At 36.4% G+C, this 24,052-nt stretch overlaps 1 protein-coding gene across 1 annotated transcript in view; it reads right to left on the reverse strand.

Moving 5' to 3' along the window:
* Nucleotides 1–24,052, reverse strand: part of LOC150102843 (uncharacterized) — an 836,492-nt gene that overhangs the window by 411,729 nt on the left and 400,711 nt on the right. Inside the window, exon 14 of the mRNA XM_090397955.1 lies at nt 8,335–8,439. Within this exon, the coding sequence (XP_090254081.1) occupies nt 8,335–8,439 (105 nt within the window). The remainder of the gene's footprint in view (nt 1–8,334; nt 8,440–24,052) is intronic.

Here is a 24,052-nt window from a genome sequence, read left to right on the forward strand (position 1 = left end):
TTATAAATTTATTATTATTATTATTATTCAAGCCTCCATGGAGTCAAGACACTCATCGTGGGAGGAACCTTCCTAGGAAACACAAAGTCTATCATCCACTCCTTGAACTCATTGACCATTCTTGCTCTCATCACTATCAGGTAGGCACTGTTGAGATACTTTATAAGTGTTGTTGAAAAATGGGAGCAAAGGATGTACATTATTATTATTATTATTATTATTATTATTATTATTAAACAAGACCTCATGGAGTCAAAGACTCATCTAGGAGGTCCTTTTATCTTACACACACACATCTCATCATACCGTGTCTTAAACACATTCAAACTACATGCAGACACCACGCTCTCAGGCAGGGCATTCCAATCACTCACAACTCTGCACGAAAAAAACCTGCCTCTCACTCCCTTACTCACACCCTCCTTATACAGTTTCCAGGGATGACCTCTGGTTCTCCCCTGATCTCCCACTATTCTCTGTAGAACTTCTCCACCATTGATCCTATAACAACCCCTTACCAACTTGTAGGTCTCTATCATATCTCCCCTCTTCCTTCTCTCCACGAGACTCTGCAAATTACATCTTTTCAATCTTTCCTCATACTCAACATTCCAGAGGTCAGAAACTACCTTAGTCAGTCGCCTTTGGACCCTTTCCAACATCTCTTCATCCTTCTGAAAACCCGGTGACCAAATCTGGGCACAATAGTCCAAGTGTGGCCTAATCAAAGCCTTATACATTTGAACAAGTATCTCCCTACTTCTACATGTCAGTGTCCTCCGCATCATTCCCAGAAGTCTTTGTGTTGTCTTCACAATTTTGGCGATGTGTCCCCTAAATTTTAGATCCTTATCCACTATCACCCCCAGATCTCTTATTTCCTCTACTTCCAACAATATATTCTCACCAAGCATAAATTCTGCATCCCATCTTTGTTTTCCAAATTTTAAAACTTTACATTTTGCAACATTGAACTCACATCCCCATTTGCTTGCCCAATCACTCAATTTATTCAAGTCTTCTTGCAAGGCCACAACATCTTCACTACTCTTTATGGTTCGTCCCAACTTTGCATCATCTGCAAACAACTGAATATCTCCATCCAAATCTTCACCAATATCATTAATATATAAGTTAAATAGCAATGGCCCTAAAACAGACCCCTGAGGCACTCCACTAGTGACTTTCCTTTTCCTGGATATTGCACCCCCATACACAACTTGTTGATACCTATCAGATAGCCAGTCTCCAATCCAATGCACTAATCTAATATCCAACCCCATCTGCTCTAGTTTGACTGTCAACTTATCATGAGGTACTCTATCAAAAGCCTTTGCGAAATCCAAGTATATTACTGTGTATCCTTCTCCTCTGTCCAAGGATGCAGTCACTTTATTGTAATAAGTAAGTAGATTACTAAAACATGACCTCCCTTTAGCAAATCCATGCTGTCCATCAAAGATTATACCATTGTTGTCAACCCAACTCTGGATCCTAGTTCTCACAAGCTTCTCCAACAATTTAACCACAACACCTGACACACAGATAGGCCTATAGTTTGATGCTTGAGTTCGATCACCTCCTTTATGAAGTGGCACAATCTTGCCCTCCTTCCACTCTTTAGGAACTTGACCAAGTGCAAGACTCGTATTAAAAAAATATGTCAAGGCAGGTGTCAACTCTCTGGCACACTCCTTCAGAATACGTGGTGATATATTATCAAGTCCCACAGCCTTATTTACATCTAGTTTACTCAACTCCCCAAACACCTCTTGCTCACTTACAGTCAGTCTCTCCTCCCCATCATCAACTGCTCTTAATCTCTCCATGAAGTCACATTCACAAGATTGAAAGATCTTTATGAATTGCTTATTAAGTATCTCCACAACACATTCTGCAACAGCTGTCTTTATACCATTTCCTCCAATCAATGTCATCCTTCCATAATCATTCTTTCTTTTGCTGGCTACATATCGAAAGAACTCCCTAGGATTCTTTTTGGCTTCATTAGCTAACTGCTGTTCATACCTCTCTTTAGCTACTCTCACCAACCAAGTCACCCTCATTGCCTGGTCTTTGTAGACCTCATGAAATTGGTTACTTCCACTTCTCTTATGCTGTCTCCACAATGCCTTTTTTTTCTGTATTGCATGCTTAATCTCTTTATTCATCCATCTCACACCTACCTTATTTAATCTTCTCACCAACGGACATCTCCAATGGACTGTGCAGCATCATCACAAGGTTAGCTGCTGAATTGAAAACAGGTGGCCTGTTTGTTCCCAGTGTATAATAAGGGGATGGGAAGCTAAACTGAAACAATTCTCCATTTTTTGCTCATGCTAAAACTTAGTATCATCAAATCTGTGGGGGGATGACTATTACTCTATTGTTCTTCTATGAGAGAAGGAGACTTCTCCATGTTATTCTGATTAGGTTTGGTCTCATCTATGTTTATAACTAAGGATTCTTCATCTTGAAATCTGGTCCTTGTACTATTGTAATCCCTATGTATGTTTTGTCCTCCTCCACCATCATCATCATAGTATAAATATGGCATATAGTATAATTATGCCTTTCTGCTTGGAGTAACTGATACGCAGCACGATCTTATTACTCTTCAGTCATGTTAATGGCCTCAGCCAATTCTCTTTATGTTTATCGTACAAATTCAGGATCACAGTACCCTTCTAACCAAGTTCTCAGCACTTCCCACATTAAAATAATTTATTTTAAATCATTTAATTATTAATTATTTTTAAATTATTATTACATTAAATTTATCAAACTACACTCCCACATTAGATGAAATCACCATTTTACACAAATGACTTAATTTTTCAACATCTCCAATATAAGTACGAAGCAACGATATTATCATTGAAACCCAGGCAAAACTACAAACGGACTCAAATGAAGCTGTATTTCATAAAATAAATAATATCTTTAATAGTAAAATAAAAATACAGTCTAACTTCATCCCTAATCAGCAGAAAGCTTTGTAATATTATTAAAGAATCTAAACATCATGATTACTAAACAGATAAAGGTGGTTGTTATAATAAAACCTATTATCACAGTAAAACAGTAGAAATTCTGAATAATCAAAATACACACCAAAAAATACTTATTGACTCAACTCCCAATCTCATAAAACAGTGATAATGTATTACACAAATTAAAAAAGTAATCAAAATAAGATAGATAAAACAATACTGAAAAAAAAAAAAAAAAATACCCCAGTTAATTCGTGCTCCTTAGATATGAAGACAAGTCAAAATTCATTACAAAGTAGGTTACCGAATACATCCAGTAATTTCATATAAAGATGAAATTCATAGCAAAATTACTAAAACCATTATTGACCACATCTAATTTTATGATTAAAAACATTAATGACTTTTTCCATTAAATACCAAACCTAACTCGGTCATAGCATCAGAAGCACTGATTATAACTGAAATGGCATCTCTTCCCCCAACTGGACAGAGTGGCCATGTGGTTTTGAATTGGAAGATGAATACACATGCAGGAGAATCAAAGAGAAGGGAATATATGTGGAATTATAAGGCAGGTAATTATAATAGTCTTAGATATCAACTTGAGGAAGTCCCATGGAAGGAGGAATTGGAAGGGCGAGATATCATTAGTGCTTTGGAAATTATGAAGGAATATTTGTTAGCAGCAATAGTAAGCTGTATTCCACAAGTGAAGAAAAGGACACAATTTGGTGTAAAGTGGATGACAAACTATATCAAATAGGAACTGCAAGTGAAAAAGAGGTTATGGAAAAGATATAAGGAGAGGGGGGTGGAGAGTAGATGCACTAAGAATATAAGACTCAGGCCAGGAGAGCAACTAGTATGATAAGGAAGTCAAAACTGGAGTATGAGAAGTGAGTAGCCCTAAGAACCAAAGAAAATCCTAGGGAATTTTTTTAGCTATGCAGCCAATAGGAGGAGAAATGATTGTGGAAGAATGATGTTGTTAGATAAAAATGAGAATAGAGTGGTTGATGCAGAGGACATAGTGGAGTTGCTCAATGAACACTTTATTGGAGTATTTCATCCCAGAGAAGTAGGTTTTAATACTAGAGGGTTAGGGGAGGTTCGAGGTGCAAGAGGAGAGTATGTTCCAAATACTGAGTACTCTGGATGTCAGTAAAGCTGTGGGACTGGATGGAATTTTGCCACGGGTTTTAAGAGAATGTGCTAAAGAACTGACAGCTCTGTTGACCTTGCTTTTCAATGAAAGTCTGGCTACAGGAAAGTTTGTGTTTCATCAGTAGTTGTAAAGATCTTGGAGAAATTAGCTAGGAACCATATACAGTGTTGGGCAGATGAGAGTAATGTTATCTGTGATAGTCAACATGGATTTGTTAAGAAGGTGCTCTTGCTTTAGTAATTTGATTGCCTTTTATAATAAAGTTACAAGAGCAGTAGATGAGGGAAAGGCATATAATGCCATTTTTTGGATTTTGCAAAGGCATTTGACAAGGTGCCACACGATAAGCTGATATATAAGTTGCAGCACATGGGTTTAGCTGTCGGGTAGTCAACTGGATTCAAGATTGGCTATCTGATAAGGAGTTGTGTATGGTGGAGCAATATGAAGGAGACAGAAGGTTACAAAACAGGACCCACAGGGATCAGTACTGGGACCTGTATTGTTTAACCTTTATATTTATTAATAATTGTGCAGATGTGGCAGCCCTGCAAGACGATTTGAATACACTGGGACAGATGGGTAAATGAATGGGGATTTCAGTTTAATGCAGAAAAATGTTGAGTCTTGAAGTTTGGGATACATCCAGTGGTGAGCTATGAGTGGCTCGCCCGAGCCCTTTGTTAAATTTTTCTCAAACTTGTGAGTCCCTTGTTCTTATTGTTTACTTTTTTTTCTCAAAAAAAACAAAAAAAAAACATAATTTTTTGAAATATATTAAACAACAAACTCATACAGTAACTTAACAAAGAGATTTTATTGAATAAAATATTATAGTTACTGTCACTACCATTTTACAAATAAGAATTCACTTTGGAAAAGTGAATCCTTATTTGTAATATAATTTGTAATATAATATAATTGGAAATAAGAAAAACATATAAATAAATAGGACTATAAAATAATGCCCCTTGAATGGTACCGTTGATTATCACTTGAAGTATAAAAACAAAAGAGAAATATAACATATATTTCAATATTATTGTGTTTAGATAATATTTATTATTTATAGATTGTTTGCCATAAAAACTTCTATCGCAAACAAAACAAATTTATTTTATTTATAAAAAATGCGGACTATTGCATATGTGCGATTATAAAAGATTACATTCTTATTATATTTTGATAATTAAAAAATGTTTTTCTTATGTAACATAAATTAACATAGATGATTGTGTGCAATCATCTGTGTAAATTGTTTAAAAATGATAGCCTACAGGTTGATTGTCCTATCATACCTTTTGAGTTGCATTTGTACACAAGCTGTATTAATACGTTTTTGTGTGAAATACGGCTTTTTTTTTTTTTTTTTTTGCTTGACAATGCAAGCCCTTTGTTAAAATTGAATGATAAATGCACGTAAACACAAGAAAGATATTTATTTAACCAGATATTTCGGTCTGGAAATAGCAGACCATCCTCAGTGGTATTACAAGAACAGTTATAAAAAATACAAGCTAGAATATAAACAATAGATCGTTTAAAATAGAACAAGCCGCATGATGTTATATCACTAAGTATGAAACCGAATATTTTGAAGTAGAGATATGATTTAAAAAAAAAAAAAAATTAATGAGTAATCTTGATTAGACTTTCCCAGATTTTTGATATAGATATACAGTCATTACGATTCAGGTTGGGACGACGGAGCAAGGCCTCCACGCTTTCCTTGAACAAACGTTCAACCCTATAACGGGATCTATGTAAGAGGCGAGTCCTGGACCAAAGGATGTTGTGGTCAGTTTCAATCCCATGTTGAGCCAATCCAGACTTTTCAGGTTTGTTGTGAAGAATGGAGGATTGATATTCTTGGATTCTTTTTTCAAGAGAACATCCAGTCTGTCCAAAATAGGATAGATCACAGTTGCACGGAATTTGATAAACTCCAGGAAGAGATAAAGTTGAGCGTTTGTCTTTAGGAGAAGGAAAATGAGAAGACAATTTGCTAATAGGTGAATAAGTAGCTGTTAAATCGTATTTCTTTAAAATTCTTGCGATAGGTTCTGAAATACCAGAGATATAAGGAATTGGCACTCAACGTATTGAAACTTTGTTGTTTTGTGGAGGATTATAAGAATTGAGAAGAGAAAAGCAGAGATAAGACGAGCAGAGATAAGCAAGTTATTGTTCCTCTGTATCGAGCCTTGATAAGACCCCATCTTGACTACTGTGCCAAGATCTGGGCACCAGGGTTTCTTCTTGATGAGGAGGAGGTGGAGAGGATCCAGAGGTGAGTGACCAAGATGATAGCAGGTCTATGGAATGAAACTTATGAGAACAGGTTGAAGATTTCTGGGTTGCAGAAATTGGTTGACAGGCAGAAAAGGGGTGATATGATTGAGACATTCACATTACTGAAGGGTTTCTATAAGATTAATTCAGAGGATATTTTTTAGAACAGGACTGGTGGTGGGAGGACTAAGGTAATCCATGGAACCTGGGCAAGAGTGTTAGAACTAGGTTTTTTTACTTTTAGAGTGGTGAATGGGTGGAATAGGCTGTCAGTCTGCTGTGGATGCCATGATTGAATGAGTTCAAGGCAAAGTATGATAGCTACTGTGTGGATGCTGAATAGTTGTTCTTGACATGATGTTTAGGGCCTCCCTCAATCAGTCTAAGGACCCCTTGGAATTGTCCGTAATAATAATAATAATAATAATTATGGCAGCCATTTTTATTCAAAAAATCCAATGAATTTTGAGAGTAGAGATCACATGAAATATCTGATGAAAATATTACAATATATTTCACACAGAAATTAACTTCATTCCTTCTTCATTTTCATTTTTTTATTAATTATTCATTGATTAATTTTTATGAAACAAACTTCAGTTTATTTCATTATCAAAAATGAAGTAAACTTCATTTTTGATATGCTTAGCAAGCACATTAAAAATGAAGAAATTAGGAAGCAGTGCTCCCTCTAATTTTAACCAGCCCACGTGTGCATGAAAAACATTTTGTGTACAAGTATCTAGTCTTAGACTCAATGCGTGCCTTAATAGAATATTTCTCATATCAATGTTGCCCTTTTTTTGCATAGCTATAACTGCAAGCACTAAATTTTATTTATTTAGTGCTTGCAGTTATAGTTAGTTACAACTAGTAAATTAATAAGTTCAATTGACTGTACTGTCTAAATTTAGAGTACACACTAAACAAATATGCTTCTGCAACCTTTCTGACGTCAGCATCAGTTCAACTTAATACACTCTAACTGATGCCATCCTGGCATCAGTTAGAGTGTATTAAGTTGAAATGAGTTAGCATAATATTGGAGTGAAGACACTGGAAAAAGTACTCAACACAATAAGTGACAAGTATGAATTTTTATAGAATTTGTGGTTATAATATGTTCGAAAATTATTGATTGTAAATTAGAAATTCTGAAAAGAAAAATGTGTACATGCACAGCTTAAAAGGAATATTGTTATGAAGTAATTTGACATTATTAACATTTGAGAATGTGTGAGCAGAGCTAAGATTACAGGGTATGGCCACATTAAGCAGAATAGGAGAGGAAAGATTGGCAAAACAGATGTTTGATGCCAGGATGGCAGGAAAAAGATCCAACCGGAGACAAGATGTAGGTGGATTGATGAACTTAAAAGTGCCATAGAAGGCTGAATTATAAGATTTGATGATATTGCAATCCTTAATAAGTAACAGTAATTTGGAGTAAAATTGTTGACAGACAATTAATAATAACAGAAACTTATCATGCAGTACTGTCAGAGTATCTAGTTCATCCTTTGAGAATACATATCAAGAATTTTACGGATGATGAAAGACTAATTTTGAAAAATTTATGAATTAGAATTTATGCATTTCATGGAGATTTAGCAATCATAATAACAAAAACATGATGTGAAGTCATTAGCTTCTTTATACGAATTGCCCCAGTCCTGAAAATAGTTCAGGCACAAACTTGTTTGCTTATGCTTGGATAAAGGATTAAACCAAGTACTGTTTTATTAAGTTGACTGTACTGTCTAAATTTAAAGTACACACTAAACAAATATGCCTTTGCAACCTTCCCTGGAATGTTTGTTTCTAATTTGTTTCTAAAACTATTTATAAATGTAAAATTTATAAATAATCAATACTTACCACTTTGGATGTCCCAAGCTTAAAGAGATATTTCCATTCCTTCCAACTAAGTTTTTCATCAACTGCTGATCTGAGTTCTTCGATTCTGAGAAGAAACATCGGAATCTAGTAAAATACAGCAAAGATGTAGAAATTTTTAATTTTATCAGATTTAATGAAAGAAACATGGGATAATAAGTAACAAAATTTGTTTAACTGTGCTAGTATGTAACCTGGTCATCAAGGCATCTTCGCAATGATAAGATTAACTAACAAAAAAACCCTAAAAGCAAGCACACAAAATACAAGACAAAACAACAGATCAGGGGTGCTTAAGGGTCAAAGCTGTATAACTGAGAGGAGACCTCCACATAGCCTTTAAAGGAATGCGGAGAACCGACCAGGGCTACTGACCTAATGTCCAATCCTCACCTTCTCGTGGTGCACCCTGTTGGGTATCTACTTTGATACTGAACGAACGAGGATGGGCTGGCAATTTGGGATTTAGCCGACCAAATTGTATTCTTATTGGTTAAACCAAAATAAAAAATGATGGTACAACATGACAAAATTTCATGCCGGCTGGGGCGTCGCCCGGTTAAACAAGGCCCCCGTTGTTTTCGCCAGGGAACCAGGGCGAACAGCGAAAAGTCAGCTACTGGAACAAATCTGAAAAAAAACCCCAACTCAACATCACCAGAGTTAAAGATCGGTGCTATCAATGTAAGAAGCCTGAATGGCAAAGAAATGGAGCTAGCTGAGGAATTAGATAAGTACCAGATCGACATAATAGGGGTGACTGAAACAAAAAAGACCAAAACTGGTGAGATCTTTCTGAGCAATAAATACAAAATGTTATATTCAGGCAATAACAATCAAGGAAAAGAAGGAGTAGCCATAGTATTCAACACAAAATACGAGGCTAATCTTCTTGAATGGCAGTCAGTCTCAAGTAGAGTAATGTGGGCAAATATGAGAATGGGGAACTGGACAATGAGACTTATTTGTGCCTATGGTCCCACAGAAGGTTCTACTAAGGTAGAAGTGGAGGAATTTTTTGAGGCTTTAGAAAAAGCAACTGACACAATGAAAAAGGAAAAGTTGGTCCTTGTTGAGGATCTAAATAGTAGAGTAGGAAATGATTGTGAGACATACAAAAATATTTTGGGAAAATTTGGAGAAAAGAGCAAAGCTAATAATAATGGCAAATATCTGTTGGATTTCTGCTCAGGACATGGACTGGTTATTACTAACACCATGTTCCAACATAAAAATGTGCACAAATTCACATGGAGAGAAGAGGCTAGGAATAAGAAAAGTCTCATTGACTATGTTATTGTTGATAGTGATGTTTTCTCCCTGGTGCAGGACACCAGAGTGTACAGAGGATTTGAAATTGGAAGTGATCACTATTTAGTCTTGAGCAGGATAAAACTGAATTTCATATTGAAAAGAATAACATGTAAGAAAGTTTTAAAGCGAATAAAAGTTGAGCAGCTCTCAGATGTAAACTGTAGACTAAAATACAGAAATATTATTGAAAAGAAAATGAAAGAGTTTGAGAACAGGAATCAAACCTTGGAGATTCAGTGGCAAACTCTGAAGGAAACATTGATTGATTCTGCCAGAGAGGCATGTGGTGAGGTTGTGTGCAAAGATAAAAAAATCAGAACTCCCTGGTGGACACAGGAAGTTAAAGAGGCAGTGAAGGAAAAGAAGAAAGCATATCAAAAGTTCCTGGCAAATAAGTCAGCTTTTACTCTTACAGAATACAGAGACAAATGTAAGAAAGCTAAACAGTGTGTAAAACTAGCTAAACAAAAGTCATGGGAGGACTTTGGCAAGAATATAGAAAATAAATATCAAGAAGGTGGCAAAATATTCTGGAGGTTGTTGAAGAAGCTTAGGAATGGAGGAAAGAGTGCTGTAAAAGGAATTCGAGATGATAAAGGTGAAATGAAAACAGTAGAAAAAGATATCCTTGAAGTATGGAGTAATTACTTTGAAAAACTGCTAAATGAAACAAGCAGTGATGACAGCACAGTGATAAAAAACACCGACCAGGCATGCAGTCAGGAATACATATCCATACTTGAAGTAGAAAAAGCCATTAAAGGCTTGAAATGTGGAAAGGCAGCAGGAGTAGATGATATTCGACCAGAAATGCTAAAGTATGGTGGTATAAGAGTCTTACAGTGGCTGCACTGCATAGTTCAGAAAGCCTGGACAGAGGGACGAATTCCCGATGATTGGAGTAGAGCTCTCATAGTACCCATATATAAAAAGGGAAATAAAACTGAATGTGAGAATTACAGAGGTATTTCCATACTGAGTGTTCCTGGCAAGATCTATGCAAGTATACTTGAGAAACGGTTGAGAAGAATTGTGGAAGAAAAGCTTGGTGAAGAACAAGCGGGATTCAGGCCAAATAGAGGCTGTCAGGATCAGATCTTCACTTTACGACAAATAGTCGAGAAAGCATGGGAATATAACAAAGATCTGTATTTAAGTTTTGTCGATTTGGAAAAGGCCTATGACAAGGTGCCAAGAGAGAAGCTATTCAATACGCTGCAGTTATATGGTGTCAATGGGGCATTATATCAAGCAATACTTAGTCTTTATTTGAGTTGTGAGTCAGCAGTTAGAATTGAAGGAAGTACAGGAAGATGGTTTAATGTTAAATCTGGTGTGAGACAAGGATGTACATTATCCCCTCTGTTATTCATTATCTATATGGATCACATTATGAAGGAATGTGCTATTAAACCTGATATCAAAATTGGAGATGTTAATGTCAGCTCTTTGCTTTATGCGGATGATGTTATACTTCTAAATAAATCCGCTACAAGTCTGCAAGATTCTCTGACTAAATTGAATAGCTGTTGTAATAGATATGGTATGAAGGTCAGCAATAAAAAGACAAAGACAATGAAAATAGGCAGAATCATTGAAAATGTCAACTGTGTTGTGAATGGAGAACCTGTGGAACAAGTAAAACATTTCAGCTACTTAGGCACAATTTTTACTGAAGATGGTAAACTAAATATAGAAATAGACAACAGAATCAGCAAAGCTGGTATCGTGGGAAGTCAATTGAATAAATTCATATGGAATAAGAAAGAAATTAGTCGCAACACTAAATTAGCTGTATACAAGACTGTGTTCAAACCAATTTTAACTTATGGATCTGAGAGCTGGGTCAGAAGTAAAACACTTGACCAAAGACTAGAGACCGCAGATATGAGAGTCCTGAGAAAGATTAGAGGGGTGAACAGATGGCATCAATGGCAATATCATATTAAAAATGAGGATATTAGGAAAGAACTTGACATTGTCAGCATCCAGGAATGCGTTAGTAGAGCTAATCTCAGATGGTATGGTCACTTAAATAGAATGGGAGAGGAAAGATTAGCAAAACAAGTGTTCTCTGCCAGGTTGGCAGGAAAACGACGCAGAGGAAGACCAAGATATAGGTGGATTGATACGGTTCAAAGTGCCTTAGACAATAGAAATATAAGATCTGATAATGTTGGAGTCTTGACAAGTAACAGACTGATTTGGAGGAAAATTGTAGATAGGAAGTTAGTAATGATGTAATTTTTTCATGTAGTACTGTCATATCCTGTACACCCCTTGAGGGTACATGGCAGGAATTTGATGATGATGATGATGATGATGATGATGATCTAATAATGATAATATTGGAGTCTTGACAAGTAATAGACTGATTTGGAGGAAAATTGTAGATAGGAAGTTAGTAATGATGTAAATTTTTCATGTAGTACTATCATATCCTGTACACCCCTTGAGGGTACATGTCAGGAATTTGATGGTGAACAACAGATCATCCTATAACCATAAATAACAGACTCTATGAGGAGAAGAGTAAGGTGGTCTGAAGATACAGAGAAATAGGAACAGAAAAAGTACTCCAAGACAATTTGGAATATCATTCTGCAATAGATGAATGATATACATACCATCACCAACTTCCTGACACTATGGATTGTGCAGGATACCATGATGTGCTGCACAATTAAATACACATTATTACTAATCTCCTATCAATAATTTTCCTCTCAATCAGCCTATCACTTATCAGTTCTTATATTTCTGCCTGCACCCATTTTTCTAACCTTTCTACACCCATTCTGTTTAAGTGATCATACCACTGCTCACACATACACTTGAATGCCTAACATGGTCAACTTTCTTTGTAATATATATATATTTTTAACATTACTGCTATTGATGCCATCTGTTCACTTCCCTAATCTTTCTCAGAACTCAGTCTCCAGACTTTGATCAACTGTTTTGTTTCTAACCCTACTCAGATCGATAAAACAAAACTAATTTGAACTCTGTTTTCTACATAGCTAGTTTATAGTGTGCCGCATGGAAAGGCTTATGTGTTTGCCAAAAATGTTAATTTACTGAAATAAGAGAGGCAAAAGGCTTCACTTCAGCGATGACCAATTATTCAAATTAAGTGGATATTGAATCCAACATTATGTCAAAGCCGAATAGAGAAACTACAAGAGTTTCGTGCCGAAAATAGAAACTATAAAGTTTCAGCGGATCCAAGCATAAGCAAACCTTTCATGACAAGGGCAACTCATAGTAAAGGTGGAGTAAGCTCTGATCACTATCCTTAGTATTTCCCATAATGTAAAACACATCTCCTAACGGACATGTATGATGTTATACATTATGGGCGAGGGGGGATCACTACCCAGACTGGTTTCGATCTTTTTTGAGGTCTCGTAAGTGGGAGCCAGACCCAGATGTAAATACTCAGGTAAATAAAGATGTAAATAATCTGTATTGATGCAGAACTTATACTTTACCATAAGAATTGCCAAAAAAAATGTCACATCACAAAAGGCCAAGAATTACTGAAATAAGAGAGCCAAAAGGCTTCACTTTGGCAATGCACAATTATTCAAATTAAGTGTATTGAATCCAACATTATTGTCATGAAAGGTTTGCTTATACTTGGATCCGCCGAAACTTTTATAGTTTCTATATTCGGCACGAAACTCTTGTAGCTTCTCTATTCAGCTTTGACATAATGTTGGATTCAATATCCACTTAATTTGAATAATTGTGCAACGCCGAAGTGAAACCTTTTGGCTCTCTTACTTCAGTTATTCTTGGTGCCTTTTATGATATGACACCTTTTTGGCAACTCGTATGGTAAAGTATAAGTTCTGCATCACTACAACCAGTATTTACATCACGGTCTGGCTCTCACTGACGAGACCTCAAAAAAGGTTGAAACCGGTCTGGGTAGTAATCCCCCCCCCCCATAATGTATAACATCATACATGTCCGTTAGGAGATGTGTTTTACGTTATGGGAAATACTAAGCATAGTGATCAGAGCTTACTCCACCTTTACTATGAGTTGCCCTTGTAATGAAAGGATTGCTTATGCTTGGATCCGCCAAAACTTTTATAGTTTCTATATTCAGCACGAAACACTTGTAGTTTCTCTATTTGGCTTTGACATAATGTTAATTTATTTTTAATGGTATTGATTAGAACTCAGACTGATAAGAAAATAATACTATTTATTAACTTATTTGCTGGTATTTTGTTGGTATTATATCCAGCATCTTCAGAGCAGAAAAACAGTTTGTCAACAGTACGCAAAACAACAACAATCTGGTATAACAATGGGACAAGTTTAAACAATCACAACGGACAACATAAAGACTAAAGTCATAATTAGGCACCATCTATGTTAGAAAAAAAAAAACAGAGAGAGAAAGCAGGTATTGATTAGATCTTAAAATGACTGAACTCTCAAATTTTTGGTAAATTTATACAGCCATATTTGTTGAGGTTTGGAGTATGTTTCAAGGCTTCTGATGATTCCAAAAACAATCTCACTTCTGTGCAGTACTTTTTTTTTACAATTGATCCCATGTGCAGGGGTATCTAAGGCAGGGGTCAGCAACCTGCGGGCCGCATGCAGCCCAAACGTGCATTTTTGGCAGCCCATAATAGGTTGGCCATACTTACATGGCATGTGGCCCATATGTTGATTTATTTAAATAATACATTTTATAATATGAATAATAAATTAAAAATAATTTTATACATATATTTCGTGATATCGCTGTGCAACTTGGCACGAGTTAACTGTGTGAATCATCATGAGTGGGGATAACAAAGACGACTTCATGCGACTACAACCGAGATTTTGGCGCACTGTTGCAGTCGTGTTCCTGGTTCGTCTTTTAATATAATTTAATAACATCAACTAGTATTTTCAGAGGATATAGTATATTCGTTAAAATAATTTCAAAAATGGGTTCAAGAAAACGTAAAATTGCAGATGTAGGAAAAGGTTTTAATGATGAATGGAACAGCAATTACCTCTTTATTGAAAATGGGGGTATTCTATTTCTATCAATGAAAGACGTTATGGACATTGTGATACTACTGTCAATTACATCCGATGCAAAGGTCTGAAACACTGCCAATTTCAAGAATTCTTAACAGAAATAGAATCAGAGTATAAGGACGTCATCTACTACTCAGCTGTTAGATGGTTAAGTAGAGGTGCAGTGCTAAAATCAATTTTTAATTTACATGAAGAAATAAATATTTTCATGAGGGAACATGAACATACTGCTCACAACTATCAGATAAAAAAATGGATAATGTCTCTTCCATTTACAGTAGATATTACAATGTACCTTAATGAATTTAATGTGAACATGTAGGGACAAGGTAAATTACTAGTCGAACTGTTTTCTGACATAAAATCTTTTGAAGGGCAAACTATGTTTGTTGAAGAAACATATGATGGAAGAAAATCTACATCGTTATATATGTTGCAAATCTGCATCCAATTGGATGGAAAACACAAAAGGAAACTTTTGTTGGTATTATGGAAGATTTACAAATGGAATTTTCAACAAGATTTGTGAATTTTCATAAAAATAGCATCGAAACGCGATTATTTTTGAACCCTTTTCATGTCGACATTGATGACGTATCAAACCAACTACAGACATTTTGGAACAGAATGAAACATTGAAGAATGCATTAGAAAATGTTGAAAAATTGTATCGATGCTTAGCAAAAAATTTGAAGGATTAATCAAAGAAGATGATGGTCGCATTTGGAAGCACACACATTTGCGAACAAGCATTTTCTACCATGAGTTTTAGAAAAAGTAAATTTACTTCTTGACTGACGGATGAACATTTGCATGCTTTGATTCGAATTTGAACATCAGGTTATAAAGTGAATATAGATAATTTGACTAAGGGAAAACAATCACAGAAAGGCACATTAAGTAGGGAGACACACATATTGTGATGCATAAACTATATTACTTTGTTTTTACATGATAATAAGTTTTCAATAAGTTTCATTTTCATAATTGTTTCATATCTCGTACTTTAAATATTTCTGTGTTTTTTAAGATTGATAAATGAAGTATTTTTTTCACTCACTATTTTCTCTTAATTAAAAGCTTGCAACCCGATTATTAAAAATGAAAGTTGAATGTTGCCCACGAGTCTGAAAAGGTTGCCAACCCCTGATCTAAGGCATTCAGTTGTTAAAAAAAACAGTCCAGTAATAATGAAAAAAAAAAAAATATATATATATATATATATATATATATATATATCAAGTAACCAAAAGAGTTTGTGCGTTTTTCATAATAAAAATTAAACAACTGTAGAAATTTTTATAAAATGTTATATTCATTAAAATAAGAACGTTTACAATCTAAAACTTTTTCCCAACAAGATACAAGTTTGTAAATTCTGCTTTTATAAAGCGTTTTATCTTTAGAAGTAATAAACCTAGCAATTCTTGCTTCAATCTCTGTTTTATTGTGGAACTATCTATTTCGCAAGTGATTGTCTAGAAGTAATAAACCTAGCAACCTCTGCTTCAATCTCTTTTATTGCAGAACTATCTATTTTGCATGTGATTGTCTAGCACCAAAAAAAGGTGATAATCACTTGGAGAAATGTCAGGAGAATATAGAGAATGAAGAAGTATCTCCCATCATAAAGCACAAATCTTCTCGCATGTAAGTTTTGCAGTATGAGATTTGCATTGTTCTGTAAGAATAGCACTTTCTTTCCATTAACTAGTCATGGCTGTTTCTGAAGTAATGCATCCTGCACACGCTGAATTTGTATTAAGTTATATCTCTGCAATAATTGTTTGGCCACTCACGTTAAACATTTGTAAAAGATCTTGAGATGTTAAGCTTGAATTATTTTCAACAGCAGCACATAATAATTCTTCATTATCAATAATGGAAGGTCTTCATGAATGTGGTGCATCTTCAAGTGATTCATCACCAGAAACAAATGTTTTAACCCATTTCTGTACCGTATGTTCTGCTAGCGCATCTATTCCAAATGCGGTAGCAGAACGTACGGTGTAAAACAGTACTACATCTCTTAAGAGCTATGTGTTTTACATTATGAGAAAATATCAAGAACAGTGAGGGAGCTTGCTCCACCTTTGCAACGAGTTGCCGTGGTGTGGCACTACCAAGTGGTCACTTACGCTTGGATACGCTGACAGTTCGTCGGCATGAAACGTTACAGATCGTAGTTTTCAATCTTAGTTTCGCTTACTGGCTGAAAAACAATAAGGGATTTTTATCCCCTTAACTTATATCAACCTCGCCAGAAAAAAATAGCCGTTTGGCTTTTCATGGAATGATATCGTTGTCACGGCGTCGTTTAAGGAAGGCTAACCTGTTCGATTTTCTGGACAATTTCAGTTTCAACTTACCGAACCGTCACGCTTTGTACACAATATCTTCTCCGTGCAGATTCATCAATCTAACAGATAAGCTTAGGTACTGATGGTTATTCATGACTTATTTTTCAAGGTATTAACAACACCACACACACTTTTATCACAAAGATGTTTTATTAATGCTTATATTTTGCTGATTTTCAACTCAGCATCATCAGAGCACAACACACTTGTAAACACAACAGTGAGTGAGTGAAACAATATAATTGTAAAAGACAAAAGATCTAAAGTCCTATTTTTTGGCGCCTTCTAATGGAAAAAAAGGGTTTCCTTGAGTGGGACATTTGTAAATAGGGAGGAGACATCAAAACTGTCCATTATGTCAGTGTGTTGGGGTGAGAGATTTTCTATACCAGCTTTGAAGTGGGCTGAGTTTTTTTATGCGTGATGGTGTGTTGCCAGTACAGTGTGTAAGCGCTTTAGCTAAATTCTTTTATCACAAAGATGTTTTATTAATGCTTATATTTCGCTGATTTTCAACTCAGCATCATCAGAGCACAACACACTTGTAAACGCGACAGTGAGTGAGTGAAACAATATAATTGGAAAAGACAAAAGATCTAAAGTCCTATTTTTAGCGCCCTCTAACGAGAAAAAAAAAAAAACAGCAGCTATCCAGGAGTTTTTCTTAGGATAACCGTCTCCCAAATTTTTGGCAAATTAATGCAACCATATTTGTTAAGGTTGGGAGAATTCTTCAAAGCCATTGCTGACTCAAAAAATAATCTTTCAGATCTATAAGAACTCCTAAATAGCACATTCGTTTTCCTCCATCTAATCCTGTGTGAAGAGGTGTCCAAAGTGTGGTCTGCCAGTCCCAACTTGCCATAGTAATAGTAGCGAATGTATCTTTCATGTTCTTCCAGGCAGATGTTCACTGATCTTCCTGTTTGCCCATAATAGAACAAGCCACAGTCACAAGGCACTTCATACACTCTTGGGTGTGCTAAAGGGTGAAGTTTATCCTTAGGCGAGCAGATCAGAGTTGCCAGCTTGACATGAGGTTTGAAAGTGGTGCGGAGGGCATGTTTCAACGATACTTTGGCTATCTTTTCCGATGTACCTCTGATATAGGGAATAGAAATGGTCATGATGTATTCTTGTGTATTAGGGGAGGGCAAAGTAATGGGCCTATGTAGTATTTTATCTATTTTGTAGGGATTGTAGCCATTGGCTAAGAACGTATGGCGCAGGTATTGGAGTTCAGTGGTCAGAGCCGTATCGTTAGAACAAATGGCTCTGGCTCTGTGTGTAAGTGTTTTTAAAATGCCATACTGTTGGACTGGATGATGATGTGATTGTTTATGTAGGTATCTTCCTGTGTGTGTGTAGGCTTTCATCGGAGGATATCACAAAGATGTTTTATTAAGCGTTAATAAAACATCGTTGTGATAAAAGTGTGTGTGGTGTTGTTAATACCGTGAAAAATAAGTCATGAACAACCTAAACTTTTCTGTTAGATTGATGATTCTGCACGGAAAAGATATTGTACACAAAGCGCGGCAGTTCGGTAAGTTAAAACTGAAATTGTCCAGAAAATTGAACAGGTTATCTTTCCTTAAATGATGCCAAGACAACGATATCATTCCATCTTTTCTGAAATTCAAAGATAAGTTGCAATCGGCAAAGGCACATCGCATTTATCGACGGGCGAGTTTAGTGCTTCTTCGAAAACAAATCACCGCCACTCGCATAGAGCTTAGTAAGCTAAACAACTCTATCACAGCTCTACAACAAGAACTAATCAACGTGTCAAATCCTGAAATATAGACTGTCCTACAACATATCTCTGAAGGTGCAGCAAAAAAAGAATTCACAAAAGTAAAAAGCAAACACCTAAAGAAATATGAACTCCTACAACAGTGCCAACATACGAAGTCCCTACCGCAACTTCGACAAGACCACACGTCGTAAACCTATCGGAAACACTCACTGAAGAAGCCAAGAATGCTCTCAGTCTAGGACATAACTCTGCTGTCACGCCCAAACAACTTCCTAAACTAGAAATTATGATGAAAGTAGAATGGGGTATCCACGATCTTCCCTCAAAAATGGCCAATAACGTTCAACTAGATATAGCAAGTACTATAAACAAGGCTAAGCCTCCAAAATGCAATATGCCACGTAAGCAAATAGCTGCCCTAAAAAAGTTATATAATAATAAAAATATTATTATTACAAAAGCCGATAAAGGAAATGCAACAGTTATCATGAATAAAGAAAAGTATAACAGAAAAATGCAAGATCTCATATGTGACAGTTCCACATATCAAATTATACATCGAGACCCTACGATGTCTCAAAAGAAAATAGTCCGAAAATTACTGAAAAAAGTGACATCATGGCCCAAAGAAATCATCGGGAAAATAAAACTAATTCATGTTAAACCACCCCGTATTTATGGATTACCAAAAATTCACAAAACTCTTATTCCCCTACACCCCATAGTTGATAGCATAGATAATCCCACATATAAACTGGCCAGGCATTTAGCCAAGTTGCTTGGTTAAATGCCTGGCTCGGAGTCGCTAACAAAAGCAAATGAGGAAGACGGCAAGAAACTTATATTGTTCCTAAAGTCCTAATGGTGCCCCCTAGGAGGTTAATTGGGTTGTCTTGGCTGTTGGGCTGAAGTTCTTATCATATAAGTCTCCCAAATTTGGGTCAGTCTCATTCACCCAAATTTGTTGAGGTTTGGAATGTTTTTTAGAGCTGCTGATGATTCCATGAATAATCTTTCATACTTGAATTTGCTGTGGACTTTATTTCATACTTGAATTTTACCATGGAGATTCCATCGCATGGAAGGCACGACAATACGGCAAAACAAGGTTGAAGATATCGAGACAACTAAATCGTCTGACATTTCTAAAATGCTGCCGGGATAACAAGGTAATTCCAAACTGCGTTAAATTTAAGCACTGTTTTACTTCACAGAAAGCTCCATATTTATAATCGCACTAGCTTCACCTTACTACAAGAACAAATTACCGCAATGCGTTTTCTCCTTGCCGACGAAAACAAAACCTTAAGGGCGCTAGAGGAAGAGCTTTCAAATACACTCAGCCATGACTTTTGGACGATTCTTTATGGCGTTTCATGCGCTTTGGCAACAAAAGAATTCGAAAAAATACGTAGTCGGCACTTGAAAAAATATGATAACTTGATAAAGAATTCTACTTCCATACCAAAACAAGCACTCAACACAGTAGGCAACCTCTCTTCCATAGTTTTGAAGCCTGAAGCACTCATTGCACTTTCACATGACCACAATTTTGCCCTAGCTCCTAAAAGAATACCTGTCAAGGAAATAATGATAGAAATAAAACGTGGGATTCGCACCCTTCCTAACCATAATGCCAAAAACGTCAGACTGGATGTAGCCAGTGTTCTCACCAAAGCAAGACCTCCAAAAACCAACTTATCCAAAGATGAATATGCAGCTCTACTAGAAATGAAGAAAAACAAAAAAATAGTAACCACCAAAGGGATAAGGGAAACGCCACGGTGGTTCTCGACCAAAAGGACTACACAGGTAAGCTTAGTGCTTTATTATTAGACCATACTACCTACCTCCCTATTGAATATAATCCTACCAGCTTCCAGATTAGAACTCTCCACAGACTCCTTAAGAAGGTCACTTCTTGGCCTATGGAAGTTACTAAAAAACTAAAACCTTTTAACTCTAGACCCCTACCCCCAATTAATGGACTTCCAAAAATACATAAACAAAATATGCCATTTATGCTCCATAGTTGATGGCATTGATTCCCCCACATATAAATTAGCCAAACATTTAGCCAAAGCGCTCACACACTATACTAGCAACACACCACCACACATAAAAAACTCAGCCCACTTCAAAGCCAGTATAGAAAACCTCTCACTCAAAAACACTGACATAATGGACAGTTTTGACGTCTCCTCCCTATTCACAAATGTCCCACTCAAGGAAATCCAAGAGCTCATCCAAGCCAAATTCCTGCCAGATATCTAAGCCCAATTTCAGTTCACAATGAACTCAGGCTATTTCGTTTGGCAAGGAAAATTCTACAAACAGATAGAGGGTACATCTATTGGTTCATCATTTTCCCCACCCTTGGCAATTCTTTATGGAGACCTTTGAAGAGAAAGCCTTAAACTCTGCCCCACAAAAACCCACTATTTGGCTTTGGTACGTGGATGATGTGTTTGCTATTTGGCCACCTGGCTCAGATACACTCCACTCCTTCCTAACACACTTAAACAACCAACACCCCAGGGTCCAGTTCACCTTGGAAAAAGAGGAAAACAACATCCCTTCCTAGACACTCTAATCACTCGCCAACCTGATGGATCTTTGGTTTTCTGTTTATAGAAAACCCACCCACACAGGCAGATACATTCACCAACAATTCCCCCCCATACACAACAATATGGGGTTATTAAAACACTATATAACAGGGCAAAATTAATCTGCTCAGATGACGATGCCCTAACCACTGAACTAAACCACATCCTCAACACTTTCTTAGCCAATGGCTACAACCCCCCAAAAAATACTAAAGCCAGTAAACCATAACCTTCCCCTTCACGATAAAGATTACACTAAATCTATCACCATCCCCTACATCCAGTTAACCTATGAGAAAATAACCAATATCCTCAAAAAATATGACCTAACTTCTTGTTATAGACCATATAAAAAGTTGGCATCCCTTATCCGCTCTATCAAAGACCAACCTCTTCCCCTAGACCTACCTGGTATATACCAGGTCCTGTGCAGCTGTAAATTGTCCTACTTTGGCCAAACAGGCAAGAGAGCGAATATCAGGATTTGTGAACACAAAGACTACATCCGGTTTCACCAGTACAGCCACCCTGGGCTTGCAGACCATGCCTGCCATAGAATTCGTTGGAAGAAAACTAAAATAATACACCGCAGCAAATTCAAGTACGAAAGATTATTCATAGAATCAGCAGCAGCTCTAAAAAACATTCCAAACCTCAACAAATTTGGCTGAATGAGACTGTCCCAAATTTGGGAGACTTATATGATAAGAACTTCAGCCCAACGGCCAGGACAACCCAATTAACCTGCTAGGGTGCACCATTAGGACTTTAGGAACAATATAAGTTTCTTGCCTTCTTCCTCATTTGCTTTTGTTAGTGACTGCGTGCACATACCATATTTATATGTTCCTGAAGATGGCAACGTCACATTGCCAAAATATTGAAGGTATCCATTAAAGTTTCCTGTAATTAATATCCGTTTTATGCATTGTAAATTCCTTAGTTAATTACCAGTTATGTATGACCAACGTATAAGCCTTACTACAAGAATAGTATAGTAACAAGTATAACTTGTTAAAATGTAATTTTAAGAAGTAGATGGGATAACCCCCCCACCCTCTGAAGCTAATTTCAATATGGAATTTCTAGATAACTAAGCACTCAAAACAAGTTTATACAAATCAGTAGTCTGGCTATACTAAGTACAGGATGTGTTTGCTTTTGACCTCATAGCCTAGAAGCATTGGGTACATTTTTAATGCACTTAAACAGCCAACATACAAAAAAAAACATACTTCACTATGAAAAACTGACTTCCGTCTTTTCTAGACACAGTAATTATATGAGTATGAAATGGTTCATTATCCATTTCTGTTTACAGGAAAACCTATACAAACTAGAAAGCAGTTACACTATCAACCATTCCAACAGTATGGCATTCTAAACAAACAGCCTTGGCTATGTGTGCAAAAGATACAACTCTTGCCTGTGAACTTATGTTGCAAATCAGCTAAAAAAACAAAAACCGAGATCACAGGAAATCAATTACCATCTTCTAGATTTAGGATATATCTGAAAACAGCTAAAATTCTTCATATACCTAATCTGCATGCCACTTTCAAACCACACAACAGCTACCAACCTATATTCATTTTCCAAAGCATTAGCCTCTCGCATATCTTGGTGGATAGACCAGTAGATCTCTCAAAATCCACCTCAAAAACATAACTACATTTGGGATCGTCTATATGGCAAGTCAGGACTAGCAGTACATGCTTGGGATTCTCCTTTATACAAGAATAAATGAAGGAATACAGCCAACATTCGCATGTTTACCAGTAGAAAAAGAGTTTTCTAGCTGTACGGGTTAACACGCAGCTGGGAGATTATGAGAACTGTGTAGTTGTAATAGCACTTCAAAAGGTTGGAATGTAGCCACCTGTTCTTTTCAACATGCTAAAAACACTCAGGATCACTAGAATATTTGTGTATTGGACTATTAACTGTTAGAACAATACAGAAAACATATCTGACCACCAGAAAACAGGTTGACCATGCTGTTAGGATGCAATAGCTTGTGAGAGCTGTGAAACATGCCTCCAGCATAATCCTGTGAGAATGCAGAAAGTGATGTTGCAAGAGATGAATGTTTCACAAAGAACAATGTGATGTGCACTAACTAATGAGCTAGGGGTGGGAGGGTATCATCATTCTGGACACTTCCTAATACCACAACTTATGAGGCAGAGGGTGATAAAATCAAAGGCACTTCTCCAGCGGCACACAAACACAGAGGTAACCTCTTCACAAATGAGAAGATTTTCACCATAAGAGAGTCATGTAACCACCTAAATGATTGGGTATATGCCTCAGATAGTCACGCAACATGTGCATAGTACCCAGGATTAAGCGAGGTCATCACCCTGTGTCAGTGATGGTTTGGGGAGGGGTGATATATCAGGGGGTATTCAAGTTGAATATTTGCAAGAAAGAGGTCAAAACCTCTACCAATTTTATCAAGACACCATGCTGGAACCTGTGTCAATACAGAAAATGTAACTGACCACCAAAGAACAGGTCGAACATGCTGCATTGGAAAGTAGCAGCTTGTGAGAGCTGTGAAAACATGCCTCCAGAACTTGTGTGCCCAATCACATATC

Source organism: Typopeltis vanoorti, chromosome 9 (assembly GCF_054136105.1).
Source record: "Typopeltis vanoorti isolate ZY-2024b chromosome 9, IOZ_Tvanoo_1.0, whole genome shotgun sequence".
In the NCBI taxonomy this organism is placed as follows: domain Eukaryota; kingdom Metazoa; phylum Arthropoda; class Arachnida; order Uropygi; family Thelyphonidae; genus Typopeltis; species Typopeltis vanoorti.